The following is an 18,498-nucleotide window of genomic DNA, read 5'->3' on the forward strand; positions in this document are numbered from 1 at the left end:
GCACTTTGGAAAGTAAGTGCATTTCTTGTCCTGGAGAAATTATATTTTGCATTTCTTTTGTACTTTCAGTTTGATACTTTAATCTTAATTTCTTATCAAACATTTCAGTATCTGATGCTGCTGGGGAGATAGGAGGGGAATTGAAGCTCTTGAACTTCTAAAAATCCATGAATAATAGAATCATTTGAGCTGAAATGAACCTTAGGAGATCCAGCCTCCTGCTTTAAGCAGGAGCAACAGTGAATTCAGATATGAAGTGTCCTGAAGCATACTGATAGTATCCAGCAATTTTGATGAGGGTACATTAGTCCTCCTTTAGGCTTTAATGATGCCTATGGCTTGCAATTCCAGGGGGAAAAAATTAGACTTGGGATCTCAAGGCCCTGATGGTTTGGGCTTACCTACACTTTAGGATTAGTACAGATTCCAGGCAAGCCTGAATTTCAGTTAAGGTGTTCTTGAATATCTCTGTGTACTGGACACATTCCAAAACACAGGTCCTTTATTCTTGCAATCTTACCTACATTTTCCTGTTCTGGAATAATTTAATGCATAGAAAATACTCAGATTAATTTTTTCATTTGGTGACAAATTTAGGAAATAATCCTTATTTCCTCTGTGGAAATTTGTAAATGGCTACAAATCCTGATGAAGTGAAGAAATGTCAGCTGTTTTAAATAGAATTACCTTGTTTAAATTAAAGTGGATTGCTTTACCTAGCTGTTCTGTTTTTGTTTTATTTTACAGTGGATTCCTGTCTTGCAAGACTTCAGAAATAAAGACACAGTCTGGGGCTTTGTACCATATCAAAATGACAAATCTTCAACAGAAACTTCATTTCCAATTACCCTTCATATTGGAGATTACAATATGGATGGCTACCCAGATGCTCTTGCTATACTAAAGAACACTTCTGGAAGGTAGAGTATATGCAAACCTGGAAATAAAACTATCAGGTGCTTGTTCAATCATCAGTCATACAAATTGCTAACTTTAGTGCATCTCATTCATTGTAACAAGTGAACAAGACTTTTGATCTCTGTTAAGCGTTTGCCTTTGTGAAAAGGGTAAACACTTAGCAGAGAATATGTTTTTACATGCTATGCAGGATTATGCATTTACAAGTTGTATTCAGCATAATTGTACAGGCTCAGACTGTGACTCCTGGTGTGGAATTGCACCAGGGACTGGAGGATGAGGCAGCATTTTAGGTGCTCCTCCCAGATGACAGGAGCTGATTCTCTCCCTTTCCCTTCCCAAACCATCTTCTGTAAAACCCTGATTTCAGTTTTCAGTGCTGACTGGTAACACCAGGCTGGAGAGTTGGGGAAACTGCTCCATGCTGTGGAGTGAATGCTGACTGGTGACTCTGCTGAAGAATGCAATAGTGGTCTGTCCCTTTCAAAAGCCAGGAAGTTTAAATAAACCTAATAATTTACCAGCGGTCCTCATATTGCCCGACTTTAAGTGAAAATAAATAACACACATATCCAACCTCCCCCCCACCTCCAAAAGGAGCTTCTAACCCTTCCTATTTAATATCTCAGTGTAATCTTTGACCTCCCTTTTTTTCCTTTCTTTTTATTTTACTTGGTTTTTTTTTCCCCCAATATTCTGTATTGCTACCAGCTGGTGCTATATGGTAGAGGGCATGTAGGGATGCTCAGAGGGAGACTGCTGTAGCGTGAGGAGTTAGTGATCCACATAAGAGCTGACCCGAGGAGCTGCATCCCTGTGCTGTGCCTCGGCTGCGGGAGAGATGCGGCTGATCGTGACGGAGGAGCCTTGGGCAGCTCTCACCTGGCACCTGCTGACGGGACTGCTGGTGTGTCCTTATCGTTACCTTGAAGTGAAGCAGCGTGTTTTCATGTGAACAGCCTTTTGCTTGACAGTAGGAATGATAAATAGCTTGTTTATTCTAAGGAAAACTTAAAAGAGCTCTGGAGACCATGATGCCAGTGAAGCTCAGTACAGACAGGAGATGTGCAGCGTGCTGTGCCCTGACTAGAGTCTGTCTGATGCTGCACAACTGGTTTTCCCAGCATCTGAAGACATGTAAGGTTATTTATGCTATTCCATGTTTCTTCCTCATGTCATTGCTTGTAAAAGGTGTTTTAACCAATACCTTATGTATTGGTTAATGTAATGGAGTCTTAATGTCTTTCTTACTATAACCTTTGACAAATGCTTGCTCCAGTGCATTACAAGGCAAAACCAGGTCTGTCTTACAGGTGTATTTATTGTCTTCCTCTGAGGTATTTTGGATAAGCTTGGGTGCAGGTTCATACTTTGAATTCATAAGGAAAAGAACTGAGGAGCTCACTTTGATGCTTCAGACAGTGTACATGTAAGAGAATTCAGTGCTGAAGTCCAGGAATTCAATTCAGATCTTCTAGGGGTTGCCTAAACAGGAGTCACCCACTGACATGTTTGTGTTAGAGTTCTTCAGATACTGACACACACCTAAGAATGACCCAGTTTGAAGAGTAACGTGCTTGTATTCAGCCTACGTGCTGTGATTCAGAGACAAGGCTGTGAGCAGCTGAGCTCTGGCTCTGTAGCTCTGAGCCTTAAAATAACCAGCAGAGCAGGTGTTTCTATTCAGACATGGCAAACGAGGAGGATGCTGTTACTGCCTGGGATGGCATAGCCAAGTTAAAGCTCTCAGGCCCTGAATGGCAAGTTTCTCACTCCATACCTGCCTCAGCTGAGAGTTTGCATCTTCTGTTCAGCAGTCATTGAATAAAGACTGCGAAGAGTCAGAGAGCAAACTAGAACCAGTGTCTTTGCCATAGAAATACTGTGACATCAGGAAAGTTGTTGTCTTTGGTTTTATTGAAGTCCCAGAAATCCTGTATTTTGAGGTGTACATAGGCTGTCTTCTGGTGTGTGTCCTGATAGCCACTGCACTTCAGAAGGACTGCCTGAAGATTTTGGAGCTCAGAAATTTATTTTAAGTTATTTTATCTTTTAAGATTCTTAGGAGCCTCTGTCCTCTAGCTGGTGTAAGATTATGGCAATGTAACATCATGTAAAAAAGTTTAAAATAGTTTGTAAATAGTTACTCCTGTAGAAGCCCAGGAAGTTACCTGTGTCTCATTGCAATGAAGTGCTGTGATACACTTCTATCTCTATTCTCCCTGCTTCTGAAATTGTTTGCTTATTCAAGTGACTGCATTTAAAATTAATTTGAAACTTGACATAGAAGTTGAGTGACACAGTAAGGCATAAGGACTGAAGGTACTGGCAGATGATTTGACAAGTTATTGAAAGGGAGGTTCAGGAAGATGAGGAAGTCTGGCAGAAACAGGCTAAGTAACCTAAAAAAGGAGAAATACATTGCATGTTAACATTGTGTATATCCAGTATTTGTAGAAAAGTAATGAAAACATGCTTTGTACTTTGGGATGGGAATGAAAGTTACATTTTTTTGCACTCACTATGGAATGTCACATTCATTATTAATTCATTGTTTCTGAGAGACTTAAGCAAATACTTCCTTTTAAAATGTGTAACTGGGTCACTGATTGGAGAGAATTAAAACAGTGTGGGAATTAAATTAAAGCTGTCCTTAAATTAGAGCAAATTAAAATGAAAACCTTATTTAATCGATTTTAAACACTTCTGGATCAAACTCTTTATTTCTTTCTCTGAAGCCTTTCATGCTATATCTACAGATCTAATTTCAGTGATTGATTACTGTGATTAAATGATAAAAGCATTTTTGTAAACTCTTGACCTCAATCTGTGCTATCGTCTGGGAAGCCTGGTTTCTGGGTGCTGTCTGTAACATAAAGAAGTTAAAGGAGGCAGAAACAATTTTGTTCATCTCAAAATATACCCATATGTGATAAAGGAAGAATTAAAATAAATTATATGCTTCCATCACAATTCAGGAAAGTACTTTCAGATCCAATCCTTACAAATATCTACAAAAGACTGAAATAAAGATATAATAATGGTTGGACATAACATTGGTTTACTGTCCTGCCATGTGGGCAAGTCAGGAAAATGAGTAGCTTCAAGTATTCTCAGAGCTGTTGTAAGATTCTGCTGTTTCATCTCCTGCCATATCCCTTTGATTTCAAACTACAGTCTGTAATATTCTGATGACCTTGCCAGCAACAACAAAAAAATGAAATCTCACTTGTGTTTGCCAGTATTGAGAGAGTTTGAACCCAGAGAATCAATAAATTCCAATAAGTGGAGATGCTAAATTCATAGATTATTACATGTTTATATGTTCAGTATGTTTATATGTTCTTTTAACTTCTGACTTGAGTCAAAGCCTGCACATTAGAATTCAAGTCCAGAAATTTTTCTTCGGGCTACATACATACATGAATTCTGTATTAGAAATTGTGTGTGTATATAGAATAATAATAAGTGAAGGAATTTTATCAGTTATTAATTAGTTCATCTGTACTTCCTGTCTTACCTAGATGTATTCATTTTTTCACATGCTGGGTTTTTTTTAGTTGACTCTGGTGACATTGAAAGTGTAAGTTACTGTAGGTGAGTTTTATTAACACCTTTCTCCCATCTAATTACATGAAACAAATTTTGTTTAACACTTGTTCCCAGTTAAATGCTAATAATTGGCATCTTGCATTGCAAACATGTAATCTAAGTCTTTCCAATTCCACTCCTACTCAAAGGAATTCAACTGGATATGGACAGTTTAATAAAAAACTTTTGAGCATAATAGACTTCTAGAAAGTTTTCTAGGTGTTCGTGCTCAGTTTTAAATTAATGTACATGTATTAATCCTTTATAGGGAAGGACTCTTATTTGACCAAATTATCTCTTCCTAAATCATTGTTAGTTGTCACTTGTCAGAAGTAAGGTTGGATAGAGGACTTCTTTTAAATGTAGGATTGATGAGCACCTTGTAATTGAGCAAATCTAAAAAACCAGAGGCAAATTCAATTACTTTGAATGTCTGGAGTGAGATATAAGTCATTTCGATGTCCCCAATATAACTGTAAATGAACTAGCCTAAAACTGACAGCATGAGAGATGTATGAAATTAGCAGTAAATATTTAATTCTAATTGCAAAGAAATATGGTAAAATAAAACTGAGATAAGTCTTCAGTCTTTCTTTGGTGTTAAGCCTCCCTCATAGTTATTTAGCTTTATTAAATTTACGTTGGAGCACAGATGACTTTGCTCAGAAGGTTCCAAATTGTAGACAACTCTATCCCAAAGTATCGAGTTCTGAGGAAGTACAAAATTTAGCTGCCATTCTGCACTGGTGTGGATAGCTAAATATTTAAAGTGCTGCAAAAAGTATGTTAAGGGCAGAGTTCTTTTGCTCTCTTTTGTCAGTATTGAAGCTGAATTGTTTGGTATTGACTGCTGCACATTTGAATAGCACCTCAGCATTGATTTTTAAGGTTTTACCATTACAGCAGTGTCTGTCTTTATAGGCTTTCAAGGACATCATTTTCAGGATGCAGATGATCATTACAGGGAGATTGTTACTGATGGTAAATCTTCAAAATTTGGTTCAAAATAACAGGAAGGTCATAAAATTGCTGCTATTAATCGTAGTATGTAGCAGAAATAAAGCATGGAGGTAGATCCTTTGATTCTAGGGGTGCTTGTGTGTTAAAGGCTTAAATAATACAAGGATTCAACTGGCAGCTCCTAGGCTAGCTCCAGATGTCAAGAGTTCTTCCAAAAGAGAATTGAAGAGGTGAGGAGGCAGCAAAGAGCTGGTTACTCTCCCCTCTGCAGGTAATAAAGGCCTGCAACTCCCCATTGCTGCAGCACGACCCACACACCAAGATTGCCTCCTCCTACGCTGAGATTGTAGCACGTGGGACAGGGGTTCTACATCTGTGAATTTGTTTATTTCCTCTACAAGATGGCTCTTCTACAGTGCACTTCTTGGGTCTTCAGCATCTGTTTAGGGTTTGACATTGCTTTTTTGCTTCCCACTGTTTGTCTTAAGTTTCTCTTGTTGCTACAGAAGGGTGAAGGAAAGTGGTATTTCCATGCTCGGGGCTACTTTGCTTAGTGTTTTCCTTTTTTCTCACAGTGCAGGTGCAAGGAAAGGAAATAAAAAAGGTTCCTGTAGTAAATAAACTTCTTGTGTCTATCCATTCACAAGGCTTATAATTTAGACTTGAACAATACTCTCTACACAGAGTGTAAGGCAAGCTTGACAGTCTTTTGTCTTTTAAATAACTATCATCTAGATGAATTCTACCAGTTTTTAAAAAAATCTGAACTGAAAGAAAGAATCTTTTTAAAACTTCCTCCAAAATTTAAAAAAGTGTGTGTCAAGAGGTGAAAAAGAGAAATTGAAACAATTCACTTCGCTTGGGTTGTCACCTTAACTTGTAACTACAAGTTACATTTATTACCCAAGTATCCACATCAGAATAGCCAACTGGCTATTCTGATGTGGATACTTAGGTAACACATGAAGTGAATGTGAGCACTGGAGAATTTCAAGTTATGATTCTGAGTTCTCAGATACAGATAATACAACATCTTGAATGTTGCAGATTACCTCGTTTCATTTTGGCCATGCATTAATTAGAGGAACTTTCCTAAGGAGCAGTGCTTGTGTATGTGCATGTGTGTGACTGTGCATCCTGGAGGCACTGCATGCCACTAAGACACAGAGAACCCCCTTGCTGTCCCCATCCCTTCAGCAGCGTGTCCAAGGTCTCACTGAGGACGTGGTTTGGTTGTTGCCCTGGGCTCTGACATGCTCAGCTGGCTTTGCAGAGCACTGGCTGCTCTGGCTCCTGGCTCTGCCCCCAGCAGGAGAGGAGGAAACTTCATCTGTTGCCATTGCCAAGGCAGTGATGGATTCCAGCAGCCTCCCGGGATACAAACCTGCCCAAAGAGCTGAATTCCTGGTTGGTAAAGTCTGAAGGTTTCCCAGTGGCAGGGGCACTGATAAAGCCTCAGGGACAGTGTCTAATGGTGCTGATCATCAGTCTCCGTGTGTGAACCTCATGTGTCCCACTGACCCACGGCACCTATTCGATACAGTCTTTAAAAGGGAGATTTTTGTCCACTAGAGCTGCTACTCTGGTTCATTTCTTTGCTCCTTGTTTCAGTATTGCAGCCTGTCTTTGTGTCTGGATTCACTGCACCTCAGCAAATGCCCAGTTTGGTTTGTCTTGTCCTATTTTTACTGTGCTATTAGGCTGAGATCTGTGGTTTATATTTTGCTTTGAAACAATGGAAATCATACCAATAGAGATTTGCTTTAATCTTAAATTTGTTTAAAACATCGTGCATTGTGTAAGGAAATTTATTAGTGGAGCTGGGATGGGAAGAGATTGTCATAAAATAATAAAAAAGCATGGACATGTTTTGAATAGTGTTTAAGATGAAGGACCATGGAGGGATTCAGGAAAATGGCAGATAAGTGCACTTGTACTTGTTTCAGAATAAAGTAAGGCTACGTTTAGTCCTTTGAGTGGATGGTTAATTAAATTATTCCTACTAATTTGGACCCATTTATTTAGTGTGTTCGTTGTTTTAACTCGGACACGACACAATGATTGTAATTCTGTCTGTAAGTTCACGTGCGTGCTTACGGCTTTTCAAGTATCCAGGGACTGCTAGCTTTGTTGTTATTATATTTAACTCCAGCACACTTAAACTATTTAATTACAATATTTTTGTAATGTCTGTTATTTAGACTTTATCAATAATAAATTGGTTTATATGTGTGTGTTTTACAGCAACCAGCAAGCATTTTTACTAGAAAATGTCCCCTGCAACAACGTGAGCTGCAAGAGCATCCGTCGCATGTTCAAAGTGTTCTGGGAGCTCTCAGATCTAAACCAGATCAAAGATGCAGTGGTAGCAACTTTCTTTGACATATATGAAGATGTAAGTTCAGCTCTTTACCAAGGAAACAGAGTCTGTGTGTGGCTGTGCCTGTCCCTGTGCCCCGGGAAGGCTGCTCTGCACAAACATTGGCTTTGCAGCATGTGATAACTTGTGGGTGGACCATTCTGTCTTAAAATTAGGATTCTATTAAAAGATTTTTTTAAAGATATTAAAATTAGTAGTGAAGTTGTAAACTTTGCTGCGTAATATTTTTTTTTCTTTGTGTCTCTAAGAGAATTTGTTTGCTAAATTTGGATGTTACCAAGAGTAAATAAGCATTCTAATGTAAACTTGGAGTTTTTTTCCTCTAGGGAATTTTGGATATCATTGTGCTAAGCAAAGGCTACTCCAGCAAGGACTTTGCTATCCATACATTGAAAAATAACTTTGAAGCAGACGCCTATTTTGTTAAAGTTATTGGTAAGTTATCGCTGTATAATCAAGTCAAAATGGGATATTGAGAAGAATGTGGACATCTAAACATTTGTATATGAAAACTGTGATAATGCTCTGTGTATGATAATTTTAGAAAAGAAAAAACACGGAATGGGAAATACTTGGGATTGCAGAAATCTCTCATTGCAAAATCTGAGCTTGGATTAGGTGGTTTTGTTTCATTTCAAAGGGGTTTTGGTTTTAGTTTACTTATTAAAATCCAAAGTAATTCTGACCAGTGTTTGCCTGGAGAAACTGCAGCTACCAGCGTTAGAGGTCCTGACAACTAGATTAAGAAATTGTCTCATAGATTTAATAGGTCTTGAGGGAAAGGGTTGGAGTAGCTGATCATAGGAGGCCCAATCTGTAGATTTTCTGTACAATACCTCCACTTACCTCCTCACATATATAGTGTTGTCAGTATAAAAATTGTGATAGATATACACATATCTGTCATTCGAATAACATATTATTAATTGTGTAATGCTGTTTAAAATTTGGAGGAAGGTTAGCTCATAGTCCACTAATTGGAGAAAAAAATGGGATGATGCTTGCACATATAAATACATATGCTGTGGTGAGACAGAAAGGAACCAAGAGAAATGACAATATTGATTGGAGGGACTATGCTTTGCTTGTCCACAGTGACTGCCTATTCTGAGAAACAATAGCCAAGGGCACTTTTGTTCACCTGTACCTTGAGTGGTTCCAGTGTTTTCTTCCAGCAGGGACTTCTTTTTGCTGTGCCTCTACCATATCAAACCTTTGCTGGGGTTCTTGTCTATGTCGTGTGGAAATGATGCAGAATCTTCTTCAAAACGGGCTGATTTCATTTCAGTGACTACTGGAGTGGTTTATGTTTTGCTTGCACTGCATGGCCTGCTCTGAGGGTCAGTTTGCTCCCATGTGGGAGTCACTTTGGTGTTTTCAGTCTAAAAGGCACAAAACACACCTTACCTGAAAAGCACAGAATGGACACGGACATGGCCGGGGTGTGGGAATCAATGAGAGACTTGGTTTAAAAGGCTGGAGTTAGACTGCAATAGCCGTGATTAAGAGCAATTAGGTTTTCCAGTTGCATGCCCTGCCCTGTTCTTCAGCTGCAGAGGTGTTGAGCTTTGAGCTCACTGCTTGTCTGTCTTCCTTAGTTTTTCTGAGGAGGAGTTAAAAATGAGGCTGTTTGGGAGCCTATGAGGACCAAGCTCAACAGGAACAACTGGAGGTTAACCTTCAAAAGTTGTATTTGCCTTCATGTTAAATGCATTTAATCCTTCTAAAGCACACATCCTGCACACCATAAGGTGAACAGCACTGCAGTTACTATTGGGGACTGATGCTTTTATTACTTGGCTCCTTAACCTGAGCTCTGTTCTCACAGTAATAGCCTATAATAATTAATCATGTTGATCGGAGCCTTCTTTTAAATAATACCATGTGTGGGTAGTGTAATTCCCAAAAGCATGCAGCAAATCCTCTGGAAAAAATCTTACACTTCACAAAGCCATATCAGAATTATAATTTTGTGATATTTTAATGGGAAAAGGAGTAATTTGCAACATGCTTTTTGATTCACTCAGTGTAAATCTATCTTATAAACTGGAGCAAGCCTTTTTTTAGCACCCTTTTAGGGGATGAGTATTTTTGCATAGAAAGCCCAAGAAATGGGAATTAATGAGTGGCTAAAAATATTTTTACTGTGATACAGGGGAGAGTATTTCTAACAAAACCTGCTTTGTGGAGTTAGTGCATCAATAAATGCATTGTGTTCACTTATTTGGCATAAGGACAATGAGAACAGCTTTGCTCATTATAACTGATGTCAAATCTACTTGGTCAGGTAATTTGTTCAGGAGTGAAACCGAACAGCAAATTTCAGTGTCTTTTTGCCTCAAAATGGGAAGAGTTGGTCGCACTTGCAGACACATTTGTGTATAACAGATAAAATTAGCCTATAGCTTTAAAAGTCATTTGTAGATACATATAGTCTTCAAATTCTGCTTTGGCACACATTCATCTTACCTGTCCAGGTTTTGGGGGAGTTTTGGATTGTATAAAATATTAGATTTTACTATATTTGGAAATTTCAATATTTTGAAATGACAAGCAAAGAATGGTAACTTGGGAATCTCCACAGTTGTTAATAGTCACCCACAAAATATGAGAAAGACTCCTTCACTAGAGCAGGGCCACTTCTGACTCCCATAGGGAATGATTTCTGATTGGACTGTGAACATCTTACTTGCACCTTCTAGTATTTCACTGATCCCAAACATTTTGTACCCTAAACTCCATGCAGCCTTAAAGCAGACGGAAGGTGCTTTAAAAAATTCCTGGTGGTTAGGATGACCTGCCCTCAAATCTGGTCCAAACCTTCCTTTTCTGTCTGCCACACTTGCTTTGGGATACCATAACTCATGGAGAAGTAGTGTTTTCCCTTGGCTTCAGTACCTGGTGTGTATCCTCTTCCCTGCCCACAGCCATTCTTGGCCTGCTGCTCAACCAAACTGTTGTCATTACAGTCCAAATTTTGCATCAGAATGGCACCTTAGATTATTTTGTGTGTGTGGTTCTTGCTGTTTTGTTCTAATACTCAGTGGCAGGATGTTCTAGGTTACAGAACAGATGGTTGCTTAATTGTTTTAACATATTTCTGAATGTAACTGATTTTTGAAACTAATAAGTTTTAAACAAGTAATTGAACAACTATCGCAGGCTTTAGATATTAAGTAGCATTATAATATATTTATATATATTTTTATATATATTTGCTTATAATACTTTTGAATTATTAGAATAAATAGGTAGTGGGATTTTTCTTTGTTACAGCTTTTGTTAATAGCTTTAAATCAAGTTCCAAAACTATGCCTTGTATAGAAGGAAAAGCCTTTACTTTTTTATCAGTTAAAATAATAAAGCTGAATCTCTGCCAGTGTTTTAAATGGTTAGAAATGAAGAATAATGAATAAAATGTACGGTCCAGTATTGTAAAAATTATTTAATTTGGATTTATTTTAACTGTCAGATCTCTTCTTATGAAGCTGGTTAACCAGTGAGGTGGGATAAAACAGTGACCAGCTGATAAATTTCTGCCAAGAAGTTTGCTTTATACAGGTTGGGAAGTGTTATACATTATCATAAGTAACACAGAAGACTTTTCTTTTCTTTGTGTTTTAATGGATACCTGGCACTATTTGTAGACTTTCCCAGGTTTCAGAGATAGTGCTTCCAAGATGGCTTGGGAACAGAAACACTACAAGCTCATTTCTTGTTTTTGCAGTTCTCAGCGGCCTCTGTTCTAACGACTGTCCTCGGAAAATAACAGTAAGTGGAACTATGACTCTGCATTAGTATTTAGCTTCAAATAAGCTGAAGTCTAATTGTACCAAAAACTCTCAACATTTTAAAAGACTTATTGACTGGAAGAATGTGTAATCCAAATCACGACTGGCCAAGTTCTGTGTCTTTGAGACCCAGAACTTTGGGCAGCTGCCTGCTCAGAGCTGAAATCAATTGACAGATTGTGCAGGGGCTTTGTTACCCAGCACTGGGGGGGCTGGGATATACCAGACACAAGGGAAACTTGGGTAATCCAGCTGGATGTCTGGACTGTGCATTGTGCCAAGTCTTGGTCTGGGCATTTAGAAAGTCCAGGCAAAACTGACAACGGGGCGGATTCAGCCACAGAGCCACTTTGGGACTAAACTGCAGGAGTGGGTGCAGTGAAGGAAGGAAATGCACTGGGCTCTGAGAGTTCTGCAGATACTTACATACACATTTGCATCTCCAGAGATCCTGCAGCTCACCCACCAAACTGCCAATTAGCCAATTGTTTAACAATGTTCAGAGTGAAAGTTGGCCTGGGAGAGGAACTTAGAGGAATCAGAACTAGCAGTAGCACTTCAGCTCTGCAAAAACATCAAACTGAAATTTGACTTGAAAATAATAATAAAAAAAAAATGCTTCCTGTGGGACCAGCTTTTTATTTCAGCCTATTTTAAGACATAGAGTTTAATTTCTGTTATAAAATATTGAGGTTTGATAGTATTATTGGCTTAATTACAAATATAGAGAGGGTTTAAAAAGCAAATCTTCACAACAGATGTTGGTGAACATTTCATTATCAAGATCACTGAAACACTGTTGCCTCCACTGTACGAGAAGTTCTCTGTCAGAAAGTAACATAAAGTATAATATGCCAGAGTACAGCTACTTGACACCAAAAAAAAATTTAAATTTCACTTTACTCGTCTCTCATAGATCTGCATTAACATCATCTCTCTGGTCTCCTTATTCTTCATTCTAATTAATTATTATTTTCAGGCTTTGATCTCATCTGTCATCATTATCACTTACTGCTATGGTTTGGGACTGACTGTTTTTTGAGGCATGGCATGAAACATATCATCATCTCTTCTTGTAGTGTTCTTTCTGTAAATTATTTGAAATACCTTTACTGGATTTGATACCCTAATATCAGCTTGAATTCAGCACTTAAAAAAAAATCCTTTAAATCTATTCTTAGAGTTGTTCTCCATCGTTTTTCTGCCCCACCATAGCAGGTAATTGTTTCCAACCCCTTCTTACTGAGGTGTATTTGTTCTGGTTCATACTCAGTAATACACAACTACCTTGGATTCCCCCCCAACCCATGACTCTACTTTGATGTTTAAGTACATTTTCTCCCTCAAGAGAGTTTTACTTAAAATAGATACCAGCACTTGACAAGTAACTATTCAATCACTTTCATGAATTAAATGAAACACTGCTAAGTGATGATTAAAAAAATGGACTTTATGTAGTATTTTTCAATTCAGAAATACCATCAAGACTGTGCATTCTCCCAGACAGCATCAAATGAATTCTGCTTTTTGAGAACATGCAGTTAATTCTTTGAATTTTTAGGGGTTTTTTATTTTACTTGTAGCTTCCAAGGAAACATTAAGCCTTTTGCCAGAGGACTGAATAGTATTGCTTTCTCCATAAGAAACTAAACATTACTTTGCCAACTGATTACCCTTATTTTGAAAATTAATTTCCACATAATGCTATGACCAAAACAGTTGCAAGATTTTTGTAATTACAATATGAAAAATAAATTATTAGTGTAGAAACGTTTGTCTTCAATTTACTGTTTAATTACTGTAGTTTTGTCTGTTCCTAACGTTTTGCCTTCCTCTTTTTTTTTTTTTCTATTTTCCCTCCCTCCTAGCCCTTTGGAGTTAATCAGCCTGGTCCTTACATCATGTACACCACTGTAGATGCAAATGGCTACCTGAAAAATGGGTCAGGTAAGCTAATCTCATCATGAGAATATACATGTGTAAGTACTTCTCAGCAACCTAAAGAGCTGGAACGTTTACAGAGCAAAATGGGAATGGTTTTTGAAGACTGTCTTCAGTTTACAATGCCAAAACCCCCCAACTTTCTCTTCTTTCTTTACAGATTGCATTTTTATTAGAAATATTGCAACTGCTTTATTTTTTCTTCTGTCCCTTCTGTGCCAGTTGGGTTTGAACAGTTGACTGTATCTGAAAAATTGTTGGGTACAATATCATCAGTTTGTGAAACAGCACAAGCTTCTAATTATATACTTTTCCTGTCAGTTCCTAAGCAGTTATGTATTAAGAAACAACAGTGGCCTTGACATACCTAAATAGAATCATAGTAGCCATATGAAAAAGGATCAGGATAATATCCAGTAAACACAGGATGTATTTGTCTGGATTTACTCACTACATCTGTCAGACTAAAAAAATCAAATCATGAGTAGCCTACGGAAGCTGGAGAGCTGCATCCTGTCTGGTAATAAAAGAACTACAAGGTATCAAAGAATCATCAGGTAACAGGCTCAAAAGAAATGGGAACAAGTGCTTCATGAAACTATAGCTTAACTAGTGGTTTAATGGCCTGAGATATTGCAGATGCCTTCATTTGCAGGAGGCCAAAAACAAGTAGCCAAAGAAAAGAATAACCTGTGAGGCCGTGGTCCAAGCAGGGCCTGGTGTTAGAATACCCTGGGGTGATGCTGCCTTCCTGAGTGTGCACTAGTGACTCGTGGAAGACACAGGTGCTTAGTGGTCTATTAGTCTAACTTATGACTGTTAATCTTAGGACTATAAAGGACTCAGTTCTTGCTTAGGCAGCGTATCCCAAACTCTCAAGCTGAAACATGATCAGAGTGTGCAGTCTGTGAGTGGTGCCACTGTGGCTCCTTCCCCAGGGGGACAGTCACCTGCATCTGTCACTCCAGTCTCATTTCAAATTAAACACTGATTTAAAAAATAAAAAAAAGCAGTGCACTGGGAAGACTGAGTTCTGTATAACACTGGTTTAAATCATAGCAATAATTTTAGGGGGGGAAATGCTGACATGTTAAGGTCCTAAATCAATGGGTCCTCTTCCCAAGAGCTGCTGTCAGAGCTATTGGAAACTCCTATAAATTCTATATTACAAAAGTTTCCAGCCCGCCACTGCAAGTTCAGTGAGTGCATTCATTGGGTGAACAGGCATCTAAATGAAGAAATCATGGGTGTGAAGGAGTGCAATGTATTTATTCCTTCAGGCTCACTGGAACTTACTGCAGGCCTGCCTAAATCTGGTGCACCCATGTGAATATAAACTAACAATGCAAGCACAGCTTCCTACTTCCCTTGGCCACGTGACTTGTGAATCCCAGTCTTATTATCAGAGAATCAGGAATACTGATGAGTAACTCTGTCTTAAGTAACAAAAAAGAGGTATTTTGCCTAAGAAACACATTAGTAAAACCATCAAACTGCCCTTTGTTCTTCTTCTTTAGAGGAGTGCTATAAATTGTCTGTAAATCAAAAAAAACCAACATAACCTTTGTTTAGGTCTAATTATACTCTTTAAATTCATTGTTCATGTAGTCAGAGAAGTTTTTCACTCTTACTACTTATTTATAATTAACACAATCTCCAGTTTAGAAATCTGATGTTTTTTCTTCCTTTGTGCCATGGAACAATGCACTTATCTTAGAAATTCCTTATATCTCTGTGGAATAGAACTAGCTTAAAATTTGGATCCCTTTCATGTATTATTTTCCTAATTTTTTTTTGTTTGTTTCTTTCTCTGTTCCAAGAACAAAAACAAATACATTTTTCTTAAGCATTATCTTTAGGGTTTGCTGAATTTGGTTGGTTATGACTTTGTTGTTTGTTTGTTTGGGTATTTTAGGGAGGGCAGAGCTTTTAGAAATGCAATGTTTTTACAATTTACTCTAAGAACAGCTATCAAATATGATTTAATATTGCTATATTCCCTTCACTGCTACCGTATTTACAATAATAAAAACCTAGCAGAGTCCAGACATGATGAATTTCCTTTTCTGTTTTGACGTTAGGAAATAACAGTAATGAATTCCAAGTGCATTTATGACCCTAGCAGAATTGCTACAGGGAATTTTCTAATGCTGCCTTTGATCAGTTTCTCAGCTCTAATAAATTAATAGATTTTTTTTGAGACTGCATAATTCCTGCAAGAACTTTTCAAAGTCATGTTTTCTGAAGGTATTACATTAAGTTTGTAGCTAGACTTTCTTCTTTTGCGAGTCCTGTTTGTAAAATTCAGTAACTGTTCTAACTACAATTCCAGGCCTACAGGTTGTTACCTTGAAAAACAGCCCCATTACATCATAATCCTATTCTATTTGACTGTCAATAAATACATCAAGCAGTGCTTTTTATGTGTACTGGTAGGCAATACCAAACCCACATGGTATTTTTGGGCTATGTATAAACCTACAAAACATCTTTTCTGCATTAAGCTTTTTAAAGTATGGCATCAAGGTACTATCTTAAAACTAATTTTCATCAACTTATTTGCACTCCTTATATAATATTATGGAACAATCCATATCTGAAACTTTCAATTAACTGAAAGAAATAATGAGATAATAAAAAATTTGAAAATAATCAATCCGTTTCCCAAAAATAATGTGAGTAAAAACATAGTTCTCTTTTTAATAAAACCGAAACTCATCATTATTTTCTTGTCCCCCCTCCAAGTCAGCTGATGTTACTTATTGGCTCTAGGGCTGGTCTCAACAGAGGAAGAGGTATTGGCAGCACCACTGAAACCAGTCACTTTAAGTTATCCCTCCAGGCCTGGGCTTCAGTAAATCATAAAGTACTCAAAGCAATGTCCCCATTTTGCTTCTGATCTCCCAAACTCTGCAGGACTTTAGTTGTGAACTGTGTGGTACCTTTCATGTAGGCAATATTCGTGCAAAGAGTAAAATAAAAAGGCCCATACGGCTGTTCTTATCTAATTCATTTTAAGGTCCTTTGATCTGCCAAGCCTTAACGACAGGAAATTTGCATAATTATGAGGGCTTTTTTAAAAACATTGTTGGAATTGTTCTCTTTCCTATTAACATTCCTGTATGTTGTTAAAAGATATCAGAATAATAATTAGCATGTGTTCTCTGCTTTTACTTTCCCATTGCTCAATTCACTTGTAATCTTACAACAAGAAATAGTGTTCAATTAGCTACAGGGAACAGCAATTGCCATCATGAGCATTGGAATTGAGGAGTACTGGGCCTTACATCTGGGGTTAATATCTCCACAGACCTTCTCCCCTTGAGAGGAAAATCAACTGCAATAGCTTCTTCAAATATTTAAGGAATTTCGTGCTTGAGATCAGGTCCAGGTGTAAATCTGAGGGAAGCACACAAACTCAAATCTAAGCCGTGCCTTCTGATCATTTCCTGTGATCTGCCTTCTCCATCCCCATCTGTCTTGGAGCTGTTATTGCTAAGGAAATCCCACAGTTAAGTATGAGAGCCAGCCAGGATTTTCAGCTCTACATCTGCATTTCCAGGCTTTCATTGGATTTTACTGGGAGAATATCTTCTGTGTTTCAGCCAGCGCTACGGACATCTTCATTTTCTCCCTTGAAGTAAAACTACACTGATTTGAAATAAATAAGGTCATAATTGCAGCTTGTGTCTACCAAACATACTAATCCTGTGGGCCAGGAACAACAGAACAATAAATGTTTAAGGTTTACTCAAAGATCCAGATCCACATGTGGGCATAAGGTGATCCTATGAGTGGTTTCATTGAATGGCTCATATGGATCGAGCCATAATTTGTTTAAGCATCTGTATGACTGAAGCTGTGTGGACTGATGGCCTTTGCAGCTCTCATTTCACAGCTCTTTCATTTTGCTGGGTTTGCTTTGTTTTGTTTTAAACCTTCCATGGCAGAATGACCTTTCACATGCTGTGAAGTCGTGCCCTTCTGGTTTTTTGAAATCTGCTTACTCTTCCCCGTTGTTGCATTGAGTTCTCCTGCTGTTTAACTAAATTGAATTGTGAGGTGAACACAAATGTCTAGCAGCCTTTATAGTCACGAATTTAAACATAAACGTTGCAATATGTACCAGAAAAAAAGCAAAACAAGCTTATTTTCAATGGCCATTTGACACTTGCTCAGTGTGGTAGGGTTCATTGTGTAGAATTCCACTATATAGAAAGAAGAGTGTATCCATGGAACAAGCTGGAATAATTCAATAATTGAATAGCGGGATTCTATTAAGAGGGATTTTCTGGTTGCTATAGGTCAGAATACCCTGCTAGTTTTTCTATATAACTTTCTTTTGTTTAGAAAGCTATTTGAACTTGTAATGTTGCATGAAATATTACCTCACCTCAGATATTTAGGCATTACAAATGACCCAACTTCTCCCCATACAAGTGATTGGAATATCAGCAATATGATTATTTTATCATTTGAGGGGTTTTTAAGACTTACTAGCTTTACAATTTTATGGTGCAAAGTTGTCTGTCTTGAAAATACATATTCTCATATAAATGAATCAGGTTTGGAGTTTGGATTTGCAGAGTAAGTGTTGGCAGCACTGCAAGTCATTGGTGCACTTTGAATTCTGTTTCCCTTGTTATTTCTAGGACTGCAGAATAAGGTACTGCAGAAAAGGTTGAGGTGAAGTTGTGTACTGCATTAATCTGGAATTTCCTATTGGGTGGACAAAGGAAAAGAGGCAACCAGCTGAGGAGGACAGGGAGACACCCTCAGCCCCAGAAAGTTGCAGTTACCACTGCATAATTTTAAGCAGAAGAAGAGCTCTTTCCCCACTGCGTTTTTTCCAGCCGGTGACCTACAGCCCCAAAGGAGTAATAAGGGAACTGATGTAAAGCTGTCAACCAAAGCCAA

At 38.0% G+C, this 18,498-nt stretch overlaps 1 protein-coding gene across 1 annotated transcript in view; it reads left to right on the plus strand.

Annotated features, from left to right (window-relative positions):
• The window catches only part of ITFG1 (integrin alpha FG-GAP repeat containing 1), a 69,967-nt gene that overhangs the window by 40,005 nt on the left and 11,464 nt on the right, over nt 1-18,498 (plus strand). Inside the window, exons 10-14 of the mRNA XM_050311668.1 lie at nt 748-920; nt 7,714-7,864; nt 8,176-8,284; nt 11,577-11,620; nt 13,509-13,587. Coding sequence (XP_050167625.1) covers nt 748-920; nt 7,714-7,864; nt 8,176-8,284; nt 11,577-11,620; nt 13,509-13,587 — 556 coding nt within the window. The remainder of the gene's footprint in view (nt 1-747; nt 921-7,713; nt 7,865-8,175; nt 8,285-11,576; nt 11,621-13,508; nt 13,588-18,498) is intronic.

This window comes from Myiozetetes cayanensis, unplaced genomic scaffold, assembly GCF_022539395.1.
Source record: "Myiozetetes cayanensis isolate MyiCay16 unplaced genomic scaffold, myiCay2020 scf16, whole genome shotgun sequence".
NCBI lineage: Eukaryota > Metazoa > Chordata > Aves > Passeriformes > Tyrannidae > Myiozetetes > Myiozetetes cayanensis.